Consider the following 19,392-nt stretch of genomic DNA (forward strand, 5'->3'; position numbering starts at 1 on the left):
CTACCTGAACTAGAACATCTGTCCCCTGGTAGTTTGGTGACATGTGGAATTCATTATATCTTCTCTAGACTTTCTTTTAACTCTAGCCATCCTTTTTATACACAATCCTCATTATGTGCAAAAGAAATAGCCAGAAAACGTGGCCTGGTATGTTTTATCTGTGTAAGCGAGATCTTATTTAGAACTTTCATCTGTAAACTAGGAATAAAATTCACTCATTGGGCCGCTAAGAAAAGGAAATGAAGTAATACGTGCAAAAAGTTTTATAGATCATCAAGTACTATTAAAATGTATCATTAGTCTGTGGATTTTTAAATGAGTGCTACTCCTAAAAAGATTAATTATCACTGAAAATTTCAAAGTAGAAAAAGACTCAGATTATACAAATTTAGTGGCCAAATCTACCACATTTCAAAGAAACAAAATTTTTTCATTCAGAAATAGTTACCAAAATGTTAAATAAAATAACTTATTCAATAAATAAGGTTAAGTTGTTATTTTCCATATCTAGGGCCATCAGATGGCAAAAGAAGAGTCCTGTGTCCTTTATTAAATAGCACAACCTTGGCTGTGTGACCCAAAGTACCTTAGTTATATACAATGGTGACTGCTGGTCACAACCAAGAGAAAAGCTGTCAACAGTGAGGAGCAGCACCCCAGCCAGCGCCAGCCCACCCACCAGCTCTCCCAGAGTAGGCCTCTTTTTGTCCTTACACTAACATCCTTTGAAAACAATTAATTAGCTCAAAAAAGCATGTGTGATTTCTCACAAGTAATTTACTCATTCTCAGATGAAAAGGACATTTTCACAAATACAATTTATGCTGGGATCTCAAAGACTCCAAAGCACCTCAGTGCACGTCAAGGGACATTAAGTCCAAGCAACGCATGTGCAGCTCTTCATCTAAGAAGGTTCACAATGTCGGTATGTGGAGAAAGCGACAAGATCGCAGCAAGGGTTTCTGCTAAAGCCACTTTTACACAGTTAATGAAAAAGCCTGATTTATGACACCTCCCTTTGTGAACGGAGGTCTGAGGAGCAGATGTCCCACACTGAGGCTTCATCAATAGACTTCGTCAACAGGCTACTTATAGTGACTAGTAGTGGCTCCATAGTGGCTCAATGTGTAATGGCAACAACGAATGACAATGGTATTTGTCTTCTGAGATTCTTTTGCAGATCAACAAGGGATTCTACAATTCGACTTCCGACTTCCGAGTGCTAGGCTTGGTCTTTGTAGTCTTTCCTTTGATATCTAAGAAGTCAAGTCCAACACTGTAAACTGGTTTTTCCCAAAACATGGAGTAGGTATCACTTCCCAACATTAATAGCATTAAATCACAAGTGCAGCTTTCTCCCTTTCCGAATCTCTTCCAGCTCCTATAGCAGCAGCACCCTGTGCGTGGATGACACTTGCTGTGGCCACTCTGCTGCGAGCCAGCACCGGCATGGGCATCAGCACGGGAGCCGATGGTCTTCTTTCACTCTGTTTTACATTTACTATCTTTTATGGTCAACACACTTTATGGCTCTAGCAAGCTTTTCTTTATAAATGGATTTATTTGAATGAAAGCGGTTTAATTTAAAGAAAGATTATCATGTGCAAATATGCTAGCCAATAATAAGCCAGAACTTGATGCCAAGTTTGAGAAAAGATGGCTGAACCCCTTGTTACTATGGTGGCCTTGCTCAAGATTCATGCTGACTGAAAATGTTAACAAGTAGATCAGCCTAACTCGTCTAAGGCAGAATCACTTAGACGGCTGACTTTTGAGCAGCGATTCTAAATGTGGTACCTGTCCAAACTGAATTAGCACGGCTCATCTATTTCCTGAAAGATACCCGTGTTTGCAAAATTGAGAGAGAAATGAAGGCCTTCTTTATAGCCAACACAGCGATACAGCAGCACAGAGCAGTGTCACCTGCACTCTAGGGGAATCACTGGGAGGCCCACTCAGTATACACCCCAAAGGCACCCCACAAGTCATTCCCTAACCTTACCCTGTCCCCACCTCTTCAGATCCAGAACAAACACAGGTAAACAGGACCACACGGTTTATTCTCTCCAGTGGCACAAGACCAACAAATGTATCAAATAACTGATCAACTAAGGTGCCCACCTTCTAAAGAATGGTGCTTACAGGTATAGGGAACATCACCATCCCAGCCCCCCCATCATACTTAAAAGGTTTACAACTGGGCCTGGTGGCACACACCTGCAATCCCAGAAACTCAGGAAGATGACACAGAAGGATCGCAAGTTCAAGGCCAGCTTCAGCATCTTAAGACACTGCCTTGACATTTTTTTAAAAAAGGAAGGAGGTATGGGGATGTAGCTCAGTGATAAAGTGTTCCTGGGTTCAATCCCTAGTACTGCCCAAAAAAAAAAAAAAAAAAAAAAAAAAGTTCTAGAGGTATTAATGTGACATTTCCTGAATGTACGACAAGGACTTAAAAATTAGTTTAAAAAAGTAGGGGCCTCCTTTCATCGTTAGATTTGACAAATCTAAGCGACAATCTGTCATAGTGTGTATCACTATGCCAGTCCTGGGAGTACACAGCAACAGCTCCACCAGAGTGGACCATATCTGCTGTGCAAGCAATGAATTCTGGCCAGCTTGTGGGTCTGCACTGCCAACTCATGGGCTCTAACCCTGGAGATTCCGATGTGGTGATCTGAGTGGGCCTGGGGCTTCTGCCACTTAGAAAGCTCCCTGGATTCAGATGTGCAGCAGGCTTCAGGTCTACTGCCTCAATTATATTTTAAAATCTGAAATTAGCAGTAAGAAGCATCTTGCTTTTAAAAACACTGAGTAACTGAGGGCATGTTGGACGAGTATTGCAAAACACTAAAACACTGAGAAAACAGTATCACTGTGTAGTTCTAAGAAAGCAAGCAATCTATATAAAAGCAATCAGACTATGAGACCCGAAGATGCCAAAATGACACTACAATCACTCGCCATCACTGCAAGTGGAAATCCTGATTAATCATTACTTCCCCCAAAGCATATGACCTCTTACTCCTCTGGATAGTAAGTCGCTCACTAATTCACAATAATTTTACCACTAACGTTAAGTGATTTACACACGTCTTGCTTTCACACTAGTGTCCATTCCTGTACTGGCAGCAGTGGTTTTAAAGGAACTGCCCGTTGAACTTTGTAACAACTGCTCATTTGTTCTTAAAAGTCACAAATGAATACCAGTGACAGGTGAAAGCTGCCTCCACATGTTCACCAATTTCATCCAAAAAGAGAAAAATTACATTCCCTCCCTTAGCAGGTACTAGTTCTTCCTAATACAGTCAGTCCACAACTTATAATAGTTCAACTTAGCCATTTTTTGACTTTACAATGGTATAAAAGCCATCTGGCATTCAGTGGAAACTGTACTTTAAATTTTAACCATTTCCAGTTTTTCCAGGTCATACAATTATCTCTTGTGATACTCGGGGGCAACAGCAGTGAGCAGCAACACCAGGGACCAACCACACCTGGCAGGTGGTGCTGCTGAGCCAAGGTGTTCAGGAGGTTAGATGGACTGAATGCATTTGTAACTCAGGATACTTTCAACTCACCATGGGTTTATTAGGACGTAACTCCTAGGTCAGGGAGTATCGGTACTCTGACAAACAAGCTACGATGGCCACTCAGAAAGATTCTGAATTTGAAAAACACTTCTTTTTTTGTTATTAACTGTAAAAAGAGAATGCAAGAACTGCCCTTCTGAAATTTCAACAAAGAAAGGTTCCTTAAAATACTCTTTCCTTTGTAACCCCTGTCCTCAAGACAGAAGATACAGTGGCTGAACTGTGAGCGTCATTCCAAGGCCAGCACATGGGGCTCCCTCCACTTCATGCAGTTGTTCCCAGGCCCCTGACAACAAATTCTTGTGATCTCACCAGCTTTCCCCTCCACTGCTGCCTCAAAGACGACACCCCTTCCACATTCCCCAGCAGGCACTCAGGTACCAGGCCTCACCTTCCTGCCAGAAACTCCTCTTCCATCTCTGATATTTCCCCTGGCCCTGGAAGGACTTTGCCCCTTCTTTCCCCAGTGGCTTTGTCAGGCACCCTATGCTGGGGACTGGGTAGACATAGGATCTTAAGACAGATTTTCTCACTCACACACTATCATTCTAATAATGAGACAAGAGGAAGATTTTTTAAAACCCCATAAAGATGTACTGTCACCACTGAGTGAGGTTCTCCTTGAAGAAACATCCAAGAGGGCCTGTTTCTGCCTAAGAAAGGCCTAGAAAAAGTAAGCCCTTCCTCTGGCTCTTCCTTCTAATCTGCTCAACTTCTCAATTCTCTGAAGCATTACTAACTCACAGCTCTCTGGTTCTAAAAATGTGCAATAGGTCTCCACCAGCACACACCAAGGGCAGGGGACTCTGTGGGCAGCGAGGCCCTGTGAGCCAGTCCCAGCCTGACTTTGCACACGGCTCATTCACACGTGCGTACATCAGTTCTGACCAATGGCGGCTCTTGTGCAGCACATTCCAGGCTGCCTGGAATTTCCTGCCTCTGAGCTTACTCACATCACCCTGTTGTCAGCCTGGGGCCACCAAATACGGCGTTCAGTGCACAAACTGTGCAGCCGTATGTGGCAGTCCTCTCTATTCCCATCCAAACACTTCCCATTAAGGGGACGACAGGTTATTTTAAAACAATATTTTCTGCATTTTCCACAATGGATATGTATTCCAAGTTTAAAAATTGAGAAAAAAATTACATGGGGAGAAACAACCCACTCTACTTCTCAAACCCTAACATGAAGGTTACTTTCTCTAAGGAGCCCTCCCCGAGTTACTATCTAAGACCATCTGTGTCCCTCCTTACTCTGAAGGCTGTGACTGTGTTATGATACTAGACACACACTACCTGCATCCATCCACAGCTGTGTCTTCAACCACCTGGCTCTCGCCCTCCCTCTTTTATCAGTCATACCCTAGGCCTGGGCTCACCTAGGTTATTTCATTTAATTCCCCCCAATGAGGTGGGTATCACCCTCCCCATACTATGAGAAAGGACTCCAAGGCAGGATGACTTGCTCAAGCAAAGTAATAACATATTGCTTTGGGGGGTTTGAATTTATTCATTTTATTTATTTTGAGAGTGAGAAGAGACAGATCCCTCAGGGTAAGAGGGGACCCAAAAAGGGTTGCCCTGTAGGTTTAAGTTTAAATCTAGGATATTCCAGCTTCAAAATCCTTAACTCCAAAGTACCTGCCAAATGACTAGCAGCCTTTCTGTTGCTAGCCTGAGTCTTTAGCAGAGAGAGTTTCTTACTAATTTTTTATCTCACTTTGGTGATTACCACAGGACCTCACCCAGAAGCAAGAACTCAGAACCTTTTTATGATTAAATATAAGATATACTCCTTGGGAAAAAATGTTGGGATGTTGATTATGATGGTGTGAATCATAAAGCAACAGTAGTCCCTAAAAGTTCTGGCTTTAAGAACATCTCCAAGCTCCACAGTCTCCCCAGCTCTACTGCCAACTTGAGTCTCAGCCTAGTGATACCTCTTGCCTCTGAACTACTCTCCAGCAAATCACCCAGTGAGATGGGACTGTGTCACTCCCTTACACAAACCAACGCCCCACGCCGCTTCTTACCTTGGCCTGAGAGTTAGCAGGTTCTTGCCTCTAACTCTGGATTCCTCTAGCTCCCACCTTTCTCTCTTCACTAACCCTTCAGCCACAGTGGCCGCCTCAGGACTGTGAGCTGGCTGTTCCCTCTGCATCAAATGCTCTTGTTCTAGAAGGCTGCCGGGGTTGCTCCTTTTTATCACTTAGGATTCAACTCCAGTTTGATTCCTAAGATGCTTCAGTTAAACTCTAATCTTAGAACTCACTGTTTTCTGTTTTCGAACTTGCATTTATACTGGTAAGAGCAATGAGGAAACAACTCACAAGTATTTTAAAAATGTCTACTTAACTATTGAACTTGGAAATTTCGAAATCACATTTCAAGAAAGGCCCATGCCTTTATACTGTGTGTGTGTGTGTTTAACTTTAAAATCTACCAAATTCATAACCAGAGACTCAAGAAGGAAACATAGGTGTGGTATTTCAAGAGACAACTTATAAAATACACTTTCCCTAATTTCAATTAAAAAAAAACCCAGAAAATCACTAGCAGATCAATTTCAATAAAAATCAGAAAACACTCAACATCTGATAGGTATTAACCCTCTCTATGAATTTGACAGTCTACTTCCTGTGAAAGGAGGGATGTTATGTGCCATGACTGGCCTGCAGTCTAACCCCACTTTTCCATTTTACCTTTAAAAAGTAATTTTCAAATAGTTAACCACTTACCATAATGTGATTGAAATGCCTGTGGTTTGACAACCTGATTGCAGTCGTTACACACCACCAAGTAGAAATCATCATGGGCTGGACAAAGACCAAATATTGGCATGTCTGCAACAAAGGAACAGAGTGTCACTTACTCATCTGGCTTCTGTAAAGCCACATGGAGGAATGCTACTCTCCAAAGGAGTCACCTTCTCATCAGTGTTCTCTGACAACTGTACTCCAGCTTAAAAGGAACAGACTTTTTACAGAGGGTTAATATAACATGCACCAAAAATTGTGAGGGGTAATAAAACAAATCTATTAAAATGCAAACAACACATTCATATAATAAAGCAACGTTAAAGTGAACTCTTTCAAGAGTTGTGTAAGAATCTGAAATCATATAAAATGCTCAGTAATCCTCAAAGCTGTACAATCTGATAGTTTTATTTGTTTAACTATGATTGTTTCCAGTCAGCTGGTCCCCAAGTCCTATGGATAAGTTAAGAAGGGGAACAGAGATGTCACCGAAGAGGAAAATTGCTGGCTTCACTAGCATGAATATATATATGTATATAATTCAGACATATATTTTGTATTTATTTCTATATTATATTTATAGATATTGTATACAGGTATGTTTTATATTAAATATATATCTAAATAAAGAAAGAAATATTTCCCCCCAGGTCACAATCACCACCTCTAGTCCATTTATTTATACACTGATGCCACCAAACAGAGCTTCGGCACAAACACAGCATTTCACATTATTACTTATAGTTGGTTACCAACCAGAATCGAGCAGAAGATAGTTTTTAACAATAATGTCAACTTGAAAATAATAAGCTAACCTATCTGCATAAGCATAAAGATTAAAAGTAACTTTATTCATTGTAAATATGGTTAAATTAAAAGTCCCTACCATGAAGAATGGTTCATGTTATTCACAGAACAATGATCTAGGGAACAGAGCATAAAGTTCAGATGGAGAACCTAAACTTTTTAAAGATTTCAACATCAGTGATTCTAAACAAGTATTTTACACTACATGTACTATTTAGAATATTTGCTATAAACGAATAGGTGGCACATTTCAATTCATCAAATGTTTAAAAGACCCCAAAAGCTGATGAGCATCTGCTTTTTTTCTTAAAAATTTAATTTCACTTTCTCCAGTGTGGGTTATACTGGTGGTTTTTATAGGGAGAAGAAAATGCCCTAAGATACTAAATGATGATATTTTCTAAAATAGTAAATGACAGATCTGATAGTCACATGTGGCTGCATCTCAGATTTTTTTAAATAGTTCTATTACACTGAGTTGCAGATGGCTTGCTATGAATCCGAAACCAACATGGTCCAGCATGATTCTGGGATGCAGATGCAGCACTGACCCATTTCTCTTTCATTTGATACTCACAGCTACTTAAGTAGGTACCATTATAACTATTCTACTGAAGAAGAAACTGCCTCAGGAAGGTGAAGCACTTTGTCTAAGGTCAACAGCTGGGATTTGAGATGGCTGGGGTCTGGGCCCTCTTGAAGAAAAAAACCCTGATTTCTAAACATTTCATCCAGATTCCAACTCCAATAAATTGGACTATCAAGGCTAAACACCTCTGATTACATAAGCAGGTCAGACAACTGAAGAAGCTTCCAGTAGAATGCTAACTTCTGTAGCTAAGCTTAATTATTTAACAAAAAAGTTTGGAGCCAAACAACATGCTGTTTTCCTTGAAAGCATGCACACATTGAGTTAGTAAAGACCGTGCACGTGGAGGAGGAGAAAGGTTCTGTGTGTACTGGTATACACACAGTAAGCCATTTTCCACGGCTACTGTTTCTGACATGACATTTCATTCTCAACAGTAAAATTTAAGGTAGTTTACCCTAAGCTCCAAGATATCCTTGTGCTTACTATCTTTGATAGGCCTATTAATAAGGAAAATCCAAATTACTAAAGTGGTATAAAATTCACAATTTATAGTTGAAAAATATGAGAAATCTATAATTATCAAATCAAATTAATAAGTTTTATTAATTAAACAGTAATTACAGCAGCCTTAAATACATAGTCTTCATTTAGTTTTTGTCCTGATATAGTTTGTGTAGTTTCTTACATTGCTTACAAGGAATGCTATTTAAAAATGTATCACTTTGCCAGACACTAGACATTTCTGGGGACCCATTTAAAAATAAGGCAGTTTGATAAATACCAAGATATAGAGATCCTTTCAAGTAGCAAGGATTCACGTTTGCCACAAGGAAGAGGGTTCCCTTTCTATCTTGGTTTCTTTGATCTTTTTGTATGTGTGACAGAGTTAGTAAAACTAAGAAGGCGGGGTCATTCTGGAAGGGACCAAGAACCTATACTTCTGTAAAAATTTCAATTTCCTCAATAACTTAAGATCAACAGACAACTGATACGATGGCCATGACAGTTGACTACTGTGTGCCAGGTCCTGGGCTAAGCACTTTATATATGGGTTTGTCCCATCTCAAAGTTGATTTATTATTATTATGGACACATATTAATTGTACAGATGATGGGATTCACTGTGATTACTTCCGTACATGCACACATGTGCACTGATCATTTCCATCTACCCTCGTCCCCTCCCCATCTTCATATCCTGATCCCATTATTTATTTTTAACAATAAGCTTACAATATAATCCTCATTCTACTTATAAAGAAATAAACTTGTCTAATATCACCCAGCAAGAAAGCACCATGACCAGGACTCAAGCTCTGCGCGACTTGTAAGTTCTCTTAGTCTCTCGTTAGCACACAGCATCTTCCTAATGAGCACGTGTGCCATGTGCCACCACCCCTCAGAGGAAAGAAACGTATACACAAGCCCAGTTCATCCTACCCTGTGAACTGAGTTCCTATTATAAAAATCTTAAGCAATTATAATTTCAGCTTTCTGAATTTTTTACTACACATACCCATATTTGGAAGCAAAGCGCGTTCAAGATAATTTAAATAAAATTTCTTCAGGGAAAACAAACAAACAAACAAAATGTTCTATATCCTTTTTCTGTATTGGGACATTCCAGAGGCCTTAGCAACAGGAACAGAGTGAGGAATGTTGTGGCAACAGAAAGAAATGAAATAATTTGTATGAAAGGCCATAGATATGTTTCTGAATACTTCTCAAGCATAAATTCGTAATCAGGCCACCCACAAATTAACATACAGCTCTTATCCAAATGCAAAGAAAAATTTGATTTACAACAGAAAAAAAATACGGAGTTAATAAAAATGAAATTCTTATTGAATTTAAAAGTTTACAAAATATGCTTTTAATATATAACTAAAACCATCAATTCTGTACTTAAAAATATGAAGAGTTTTAATACTGTATTTGAGTTCATGGATTCTGAAGCTAATTTAAAGAATGGATTTTGCTCTTGTGTAAGGCCTGGCCCTTTCTCGAGATCTGGGTCACCACTACCTTCTAATAAGTGAGTGAATGGCCCCACATCTATGCCTTGGGTACTTTAGGGACCCAAGGCCAGCATTCAGGGAAGGACTGGATTTAAGCACACAGACCAGTGAGCACATGCGTACAGAAACACCACAGTCCCCTGCAGAATGAAGGCCCTGGGCTGGAGACAGGATCTCCACTGCAGCAAGGGTGTTAATACAACTTTGACCTTTACTTCCAAATGGGAGACTGTGTTCAACAACAACCCAACTTGAATGTTGTTGCAAAGCATTTAACCTTTGCAGTATCCTGAGTGTCTCCCTTCTCCCACACATCCCCAACTTCTACATACCAATGACTCCTACGTTGCTATCTTCAGCCCAGACTACTCCCAAGCTCTGTCTACATTCAAGTAGCCAACTGCCTACTAGACACTGCCATCTGGACGTCTCATATACACATCTCAAATGGAACAAGCATGTCCAAGAGACTTCACGTGGGCCCTGCCCCACTTCTTGTTTCTAATAAGCTTTCCTCTCTTGGGTAAATACTATTAGCCTCTCAATGGCCAAAACTAAAAACCCTGGTATCATCTCTAACTCTCTGTCCCTCATCACATCCAGGCTACCAGCAAATCCAGTTAGCTCCATTTCAAAACCTCTGCCCACTTCTTTCCATTGCTACAGCTACCTGGAGGGCACTAGACTATGGAAGAAATCTCCCAAGTGGTCTTCAATCCCCTCCACGAGGCCACCAGTATGATTCTTTAAAATCCTCTACCAAATCATGTCACTGCCCTGTTTAAAAGTCTCTGATAGCTTCTTCAATGGCTTTTTTTTTTTTTTTGGTACCAGCAATTCAACCCTGGGACACTTAACCACTGAGCCATATCCTCAGCCCTTTTTAAAATATTTTATTTAGAGAAAGGGTCTCACTAAATTGCTGAGGCTGGCTTTGAACTCACAATCCTCCTGCCTCAGCCTCCTGAGCCGCTGGGATGATAGGTGCGTACCACTGCACCCCGACTCCAGTGGCTTTTTATGAACAAACCTCAACCCTTAGAACAGCCCCCAGCATGCATTCACTTCTCTCAGCCTGTCTTGTTCTCTGCTCGGTTCACTCTGCTTTGGGTACACTGACCTCCGTTCTCCCTGCAGACCCAGAAATCTCATTCCCAACCAGGCTCTGCCATCACTTTAAATGAGATGCCTGGCACATTCTCAACTCAGGTCTCAGCTCAGCGGTCCCCTCTTCAAAGGCTTGCTCCCTGCTGCTCCCCAGTCGGTCATCCTGTATTGCTGGTATTTTAAGCAGTGTGGTTGCATGTGGTCCACCCTCTATCACCCTGTATCCCCTGGTTCCCTCATTCAAGACACATGTGACCTTGGCAAGTTCTATAACCTCCGTGGACTTGTGTTTCTTCATTTGTCAAACAGTGATGGTCACAGTGCCTCTTTTAGCAGGTACTCCACAAGGCAGGGAAAGTAGAATACACACAGTCTCAGGAGGATACCTGGCTCCTGGAAGTGCCCACTGTTTCCCACAACCTGGAGACAGAAGTCACCCCCCACCCCCGACGACTGGCCAGGAAACTAAGGCATGCATTCAGCTCTCATGAGCTAGCACATGGCAAAGCCTCCACTGGAACCCAGGGGTGCTGCACTCATCAGCCCAGGCAGGTTCCAGTGTCCCCCAGAATCTGCCTCCTCCAGCCATGCTGACTGCAGCGCCGGTGGCCTCCACTCCCCTGCTGGCCGATCCACTGACTTGAAAAGCGATAACACCATCCCTCTACTTCCAAGACTCCCGCGGCGTCAAAGTGGGGTTGGGCTCACCTCTCCAAAAGCCAGGCCTCTTAGAATTTAGGATGGGGGGTCAATTCACCCCTGTCCCAAGATGGTCTCGGAATCCCCGGAACCTACCTTGTCTCCCCACAATTCTACCTTTGGGCCAGACGGTTCCTACAGCGTGGAAAGTTTTCCCCTCTTTCTGAAATTCCTAACCCTCAACAAGAAGTGGCCCCCCGGGCCTTCCCAGCTGGGCTCCTCCTCGCCCCACTCACACCTCCACCACAGCCCCTTCACGCACTGACTCATGACTTGCGAATAAGATTCACAAATGAAAATCTCCACAGTACTGCTGGAGCGAGAGCACGGTGCCTGCCTGGCCAGCCCCTGGGAGTGAGCTCGCTCTTGTGTGTGTGCTGGTGCCTGGAACTTTCCTGCAGCTTTCATTTGCTCTGAGGAAAGAAACAGCTCCTCGACCTGGCTGCATGGCCCAGAGCGGAGGCCTGCCTCTCGGCGGTGTTTCTCATCCTGGGCCACAGTGGGCTCTCTCCTGCAGTGCATGCTGGCACTTGCTAGTCCCTCCGTGTGGAACTCACTTCCCACAGACTTCTGCCGGCTGTTGCTTTACTTCACTCATTCTTAGCCTCAAGTCACTTTTCTGGAGACTCACAAGGCAGGGCCCGCATGACATGGTCTCTGAGCACAAACAAGCCCTGACACAGACCACCAGCATCATTCCTCATTTGTGATTATCAATCCAAAAGCAGCAATGATTACGTCTTACATATTACTTGCTGGATAACGATCAAAATGTTATGATGGTATCACAGAGACTTAACCTAAGTCAGAAGGCTGTAAATGTGCCTTCATGTTGCTGAGTGACACAATACCTGCTGGAACTGCGTATGCCCTTCAGGATGACAAAACTTCAAGTCCTCTTCCAACACGTGATCTCATACCTGGACACAGTTTCAGGTTCAATCTCCACATTTCAGGGTCTTATTTTCAAATCTACTTACTGGGAAATTCTCTTTTACTACTACATTCTATGCAACAGCCCAAAGCAGTTTTACAGTCAAGACTACTTGGATTCAACTCCCTACTCTTTCTTTTACTAAATGTGTAAGCAAGGTTAAATTTTTTAACCTCTTTGAACCTGGGTTTCCCTTGTCTACAACATATAGTTCAAAGAACCAGTGTTCCATAGCTCTACTGTGAGGATTCCACGGAGAGGACCCAGCGCTGAGTCCAAAGTAAACACTTGATAACTTAGCTACAAAGCCACAAGATTTCACACGTGAGGTTTTTCAACTACCCAGCTCCGTTGCCAACCTCCCAGGACATGATACATCATCTAACAGCAGCTGACCACTGTACAATGTGAGCTGAACTCTCTCGTGGTCTGCTGCTCCCACTGCTGACCAACCACACTCCACCCGACAGGCCATGCAGGGCAGTAGCAGGGGACACCTGCTGGGGATCTGGCTGCAGGAGGATGGGTGGCTCTTCCTTGCACATCAGGGAGAGCCCAAGACCTTCAGTAAGGAAGCCACATGATAGAAACGGTAACTCTGGCATGGTTGTGGGTCACTTAGGGTGGAGGATGGTCCCCAAAAACTGATGCAAAAGGCAGAATAAGATAGGAGGAGCCTGCAGAATGAAGAAGAGGGAAACTAGTATGAAACGCTCTGAAGGACCCGGCAGAGTAGTCGGGAGACCACAGATGTTGGAGTGAGGCAGAGTAAGGAATCCATACATGGTTCTGCAGCATCTTCCTTTCTCGCTGCAGCTTCTGGAGATGCATGCAGGACTGGAGATGCAGAATAGAAGAACTTAGTTGGCTGGAGCCTCTAGAGCCAGACCGGCTGTGTTCAAATCCCAGCCTGACACTCACTAGCCTCAGTCTTCTTGTCTGCGAGTACAGGACCTAGTACCCACACTCAGCACTAAGGAGGCCTTCCTAGGGTGTGCAGCCAATAAGCACATGCTGTCTCCCAGCTCTCCACTCTGGAGTTCTGAGTGCCTTAAACTCACTTCAACCCCAGCTCGGGGTCTTCATTGCACTCTGGTACTCCCATCTCCTTGACTTGGTGACTGTCAGGACCTCGGCTGATTCTGTTCCCTCTGCATGGGGTGCTTCGTCTGGCTGCCTCCAGTCTCAGCCTGCATTTCACTGAAAACACCTTCCCTGATCACCCACGGCCCCTATGGCTTCAGACAGTCCTCGTCCATCATCCACTTGTCACTTGGGGTCAGGCGTATCTCCTTCACTAGGATATAAGCTCCAGGAGGGTAGGGGCCACACACGCAAAGCACAGAACCTAGAAAATTCTCAACAAAAGAATCTGAGAACAGCTTCCGGAACGCAATCCTATCCAGTTGCTAAGAGTTGTTACTCCACCTCGGTATCCTCACCCGTCAACAGAATAACCTTCATGGACAGTTGTTACGGATGAAAAGAAAAGGTTTACGTAAAAAGCCCTTAACTATGTCCAGCAAGAGGTATGTGCAAGGCATGTGCATATAGTTACTTCTGCTACACTGTCACGGTATGCACTGGCCACTGCTTCCAACACTGTTGTTCTACAACTACTACTTGTTGTTACCACTCTTTATTAAGTACTTACTGTGCGCCAGCTATCATGCCAAGAGCTCTATACGCATCATTTCATTTACTGAAAATACATGAGTATCTACTATCCCTAGGTACTGTTATCGGGTGTTTGTAAACCAAAAAAACAAACAAAATTACCAATCCTGAGAAGCACTAATATGTACAACAAAAATAGTAAGAGTTCACAGTTAACTGAATGCTTCCTGTATCCCAAAACAATGTTAATCAACTCACATGAGCTCTTGGGGTTGATGTAAAAAAAAGTCCTAAAGTGACTTTTTTACTTTAGGAAAAAGTACATGTGGTACCAGGAGACTGCCTGCATTAAGTCATAAAGCCAGCAAGTGGAGGAGCCCAAGTTGAAGGTGGGCTCATCCCAGGCTCACAGCCTCACTACACGAACACCTCCCTAAGTTTTTCTCTGCCTCTCCCAGGAAACCCCTGTTCTTCTGTCTAGTTCCATCAGAGTCAGCCAAGGTACTTCCACATGACAACAGACTTCTTGGGGTACCTCTGGATTGTCTGTTCTCACTGTTGCTCAAAGTTTTCTGAGATATAAGGACTCCCAGCCCCATTAGTGTTAGAGATACTTTCAAGTCACCTGGAAGGCTAGTCTCCACATAACTGAGGCTTCACTGTAGTCAACACCACATTGATTTCAAATGGGGAGTCTCAATAGTGGGTAATTAAAAGCAGCATCAACGATAGAAAGTTTTTAATTGCTTTAGAGTTTTTCAAGTTTTAAAATGGGCTTTAGAGTCCCAGTTAGGAAAAGATAAAATAGAATTTTATTTCCACCCTCCACAAGCAAATCTCCCAAATTCATATCATCTACTCCAATAATTAAAGGAAACTGGATTTCCCTTTAACCATAAGATGCTAAATGATGTAACCAATCAGAGACAGGAAAGGCCAATGAGCAATCTGCCAAATGTGTGTGGTTTTGAGGCCTTATCTGAACTAAAGCAGTCAATAAATAGTGGATTTTAAAAAGAAAAAAAATAAAGAGTTTACCACAGTAGGAACCAACAAAAACATCAGAGAACCAAAGTTAGGTCAGAAAATACTGCTGTCTGATATTTATTAACTGCTAATTACAAATGTCCTATGTCCCCACAGAGACCCTTCCCAGGTAAGAGCCCTTAAGTGCTTTCAATGTCACTGCTTCTATTGAAACTGATACATAACACCTGGGTCAGGACACAGGAGGCGGACACCAGGATCCTGGGGAACCTGGACTGGGGAAGGCAAACAGGGTTACAACAGTGACCGACAGGCCAGGCTGTCGCAGATGTTCCTGAAGCTACTCTTCAACATGCTGTGAGCAAATTCTAACCTCTCAAATCAGAAACCACGCCTTTAACCCCAGATGACAGAAATCTGGAAATGCCCACCAAAATCTTTATCTAGTGTGTATGTAGCCTGTGGTAAGATGTGGTCTCAAGTGCCTAGTTACCTGGCTTTAACCTGTAGGCATGCAATTTCTGCATCTGAAAGGCCATGGAAGCAATGATAATCTACCTGATAAGTCAGAATGAATGAGCTAATACATAAGAAATGCTCATCTCTGTATCCGTCTAAACACAGTCAGCAATATATATCAGAGCTCAATAAAGAATGGTGTTTATTGTTTTCATTATTATTATTGAGGTTACAGTTATAATCTCATGACTCAGTTAAGAATACTACTCCTTCTTTTGTTCAAAAGGCAGCCAAGTATCTCCTATGGGAGGTGCAGAAAACCCATGTCTTTCATACAACTAACAATAACATTAACTACAGAATCGCACCAGATATAGACCTATAACATTATGTTTTTAAATGGTTAACCTCCATAGACCACAACAAATTTAAAAGAACTAAAATTATACGTGTGTGTGTGTAAATAAAAATACACTATATAAATCAGGTATATTCTCTGAACACATTGGAATCAAATTAACAATCATAGCAGATAACAATCTACAAATGCTTGGAAACTAAACTACACACTTCAAATAATCCATTAGTTAAAGGAAGTCACAAAAGATATAAATACACTGAACTGAACAAAAATAAAAAAACATAACAAAAATTTGTGAGATGTAACAAAAGCAGTGCTGGGAAGGAAACCTGTAGCACTAACTGCTTATCCTAGAAACTGAGGGAAAGGTTCAAGTTAATAACATAATCTCACATCTTAAAATCAAATTATATCCAAGGTAGGCAGAAGAAAAAATCTAAGTGCAGAAATCAATAAAACTCAAAGGGAAAAATCTAGAGAAATATAAATAAAACAAAAAACTAGTTCTTTGAAAAGATCAATAAAATTAACAAAACTCATATAAGACTGAGTTTGGTCCAAGGGTATGAGGAAGACTGGTCAATCTGAAAACCAAACAGCAGAATCCACAATTTCAACAGGCTAAATAAGAAAAAAACAAAAACAAAAACATATCCATTGATGCAATAAAGAATTTGATGAAATTCATGACAAGAAAAAAAATCTGAACAGATAATTAGTAATACAGAGACCTTCCTCAATTTGATACAGAATATTTACAAAAAAACCCTACAGTTGGCATGGTACTCAGTGAAGAATGAATGCTTTTTCTTCTAAGCTCAGGAATAGTTGTGATGGTATCCACTCCTAACACTGCTATTCAATATAGCATTAGAAGTATGGCCAAGAGAAATAAAGAAATAAAAAGAATATAGGTTGGTAGGGAAGAAATAAACTTGCCCCCTTTTGCAAATGACATCATGTCCATGTGAAAAATTCCCAAGGAATGTACAAAAACACCAGCTGGAATTTAGGAGTTTAGCAAGATCACAGTCTACAGGAACAACATAACAAAAGCAATCGTCATGTGACAATCTGTACTAACAGCTACTTGGGAGGCTGAGGCAGGAGGATTGCTTGAGCCCAGGCATTTGAGGCCAGCCTGGGCAACACGGTTGAGACCCATTCTCAAAATCTGGTGTAGGCCAGTTGCAGTGGCACATTCCTATAATCCCAGCTACTCCAGGAGTAGGAAGATTTCAAATTGTAGGCCAGCCTGAACAACTCAGCAAGACCCTGTCTTAAAATAAAATTAAAAACCAAACCAAAACAACAACAAAACCCCACCCAAACCCAAAAAGCAAAACAAAAAATCTTGGCCTCGCATGTCAGGAATGTTGTCGTATGGTATTTTTGAGTAAAATTTAGCAGCCACAGGTCTGTAATGAGTGTTGTAAACTAGACAACTGTATCTTTTATAACTACATGAAAAAGACGTACTGAAATGTAATTAGCTTATATCTGTAAAATCTCTAAAAATCATACCAGAAATATGACCCAGAAGGTTCAGAAATAACGAAATACATAGGAAGCATTTTGAGTTTGGTTCAGATCCCTCAAGTCACAGGGAAAATGATTTTTAGTTCTTCTATTTTAATAGTCACAATGGAAACCAAAGTACACACTCAGTGTGCATATCATCTTCAGAATAAAGCCTTGCTGCCTGAAGCATGGTTCACGGACCAACAGCTCGAGTTATCACCTGGAATCTGGTTAGAATCAGAACCTTCAGAATCTGCACTGGTGGTGATTCACATACATGATGGAGAAGCATTGCAAATACAGCATCATTAAATCTGGACTAAAACTTGAATATTACCAATATTGGAGAAGTTATCCATATCACCATGACCCAGACTTTTTTCAATTCATCTGGCCATCAAATATATATCAAGCATCTACCATGTACTATGGTAAAGCAGCTTTGCATTCTTTTGGGCTAAATACCCTTAGGTTATATGGTATAATCCTTTTTACATGTTGCTGGATTTCGTTTGCTAGGATTTCACTGAAGATTGCTGTCTTTATGCAGAAGGAATCTGATCCATTGTTTTTAGTTTTTGTGATGTCTTTGGTTTTGATATCCAGGGAACTGAGCTTATAGAATTGGTTGAGAAGTCAAGTCTTCTAATCTTCTTGTTTTTCAGAGGAGTTTTTGTAGGACTGGCACAGGGGATTTAACCCAGGGATGCTTCCCCACTGAGCCACATCCCCACACCTTCATATACTTGTAAATGTCCAGACATTTCTAAGAATTCGGTGATGCCGTCAAGGCCTGGGCTTTTCCTGATGACATTTTAATGTCACTAATTCAAATAACTTGTTCTAGTACTACTCAGATCTTTTGATTCTTTATAGGCAGTTTTGGGAGGCTGGCGTCCTCTCTTGGAACTTATCCACTGTCTAGGCTATCCTATGCGCCACAGGCAGACAGCTGTTCACAATATTCCCAGAGAAACCTTTTAATTTCTATAAGGTCAGTAATGATGTCATGACTCTCATCCCTATTTTATTAATAAGAATAATACAGCCCAATCTAGCGAAAGGTTTTCCTCTTTAACTGATCTTGTCAAAGTACAACTTCTGGTGTCATTGATTTTTCTACTCTCTAGTCGTTTCCACCCTGACCTATATTATTTGCTTCTCTCTGCTTGCTTTGAGTTTTTTTTTTCCCCCCTAGTTTTTAAGGTGAAATGTCATTGATTTGTGAGCTTTCGTATTTTTTCTTGTAGTTGTTTATAACTATAAATTTCCCCCTAAGCAACCACGACTTTAACTGTATTCTTGTTATGGTATGTTGTGCTTAACTTCCATTAATCTCAAAATATTTTCTAATTTCTCATGAGTTTTTCCCTCTGGCCCAGTGTGTTGTTAAACTTCACATACTTGTAAATGTCCCAAGTCTCTTTCTGCTATTAATTTCTAATATCATTTATTACATGTGGTAAGAGAATATAGTTTGTACTCATGATTCCAGGCTTTTTACATTTACCGAGGCTCGTTTTATTACGGCCTACCAGCTGATTCTGAAACATTTCTTGTGCACTTAACAGTGTGTACTCTCCTGTTCCTGCTTAGGGCTAGCTGACTTATGTTATCCAAACCATCCACATTCTTCATCTTCTGCCTACTGATTGTAGCCATTCTTGAAAGTAGGATATTAACGTTTCTAACTATAATTGTTGAACTGCCCATTTCTTCTTTCAGTGTGAAGTTTTTTGCTTCATGTACTTTAAGGATCTGCTAGAAGATGCATTATCTTTAAAACTACTTCTTTCTGATGAACTGACCCATTCATGATTATAACATGCCTTTTTTGTCTCTAATCCCATTTTAAATAAAAGTCTATTTATATACTTTCTAGTATAGACTTTTAGCCCTCTTTTGATTACTGTTTGCATGTTATCTTTTCCACCCATTGGC

General features: G+C 41.4%; 1 protein-coding gene across 3 annotated transcripts in view; it reads right to left on the reverse strand.

The window, feature by feature from the left end:
- Positions 1-19,392, reverse strand: part of Atxn7 (ataxin 7) — a 149,013-nt gene that overhangs the window by 55,563 nt on the left and 74,058 nt on the right. For all 3 annotated transcript variants that reach the window (XM_071618508.1, XM_027954523.2, XM_071618523.1), the window contains one exon: positions 6,332-6,436. In XM_071618508.1, coding sequence (XP_071474609.1) covers positions 6,332-6,436 — 105 coding nt within the window. The remainder of the gene's footprint in view (positions 1-6,331; positions 6,437-19,392) is intronic.

This window comes from Marmota flaviventris, chromosome 1, assembly GCF_047511675.1.
Source record: "Marmota flaviventris isolate mMarFla1 chromosome 1, mMarFla1.hap1, whole genome shotgun sequence".
Lineage (NCBI taxonomy): Eukaryota > Metazoa > Chordata > Mammalia > Rodentia > Sciuridae > Marmota > Marmota flaviventris.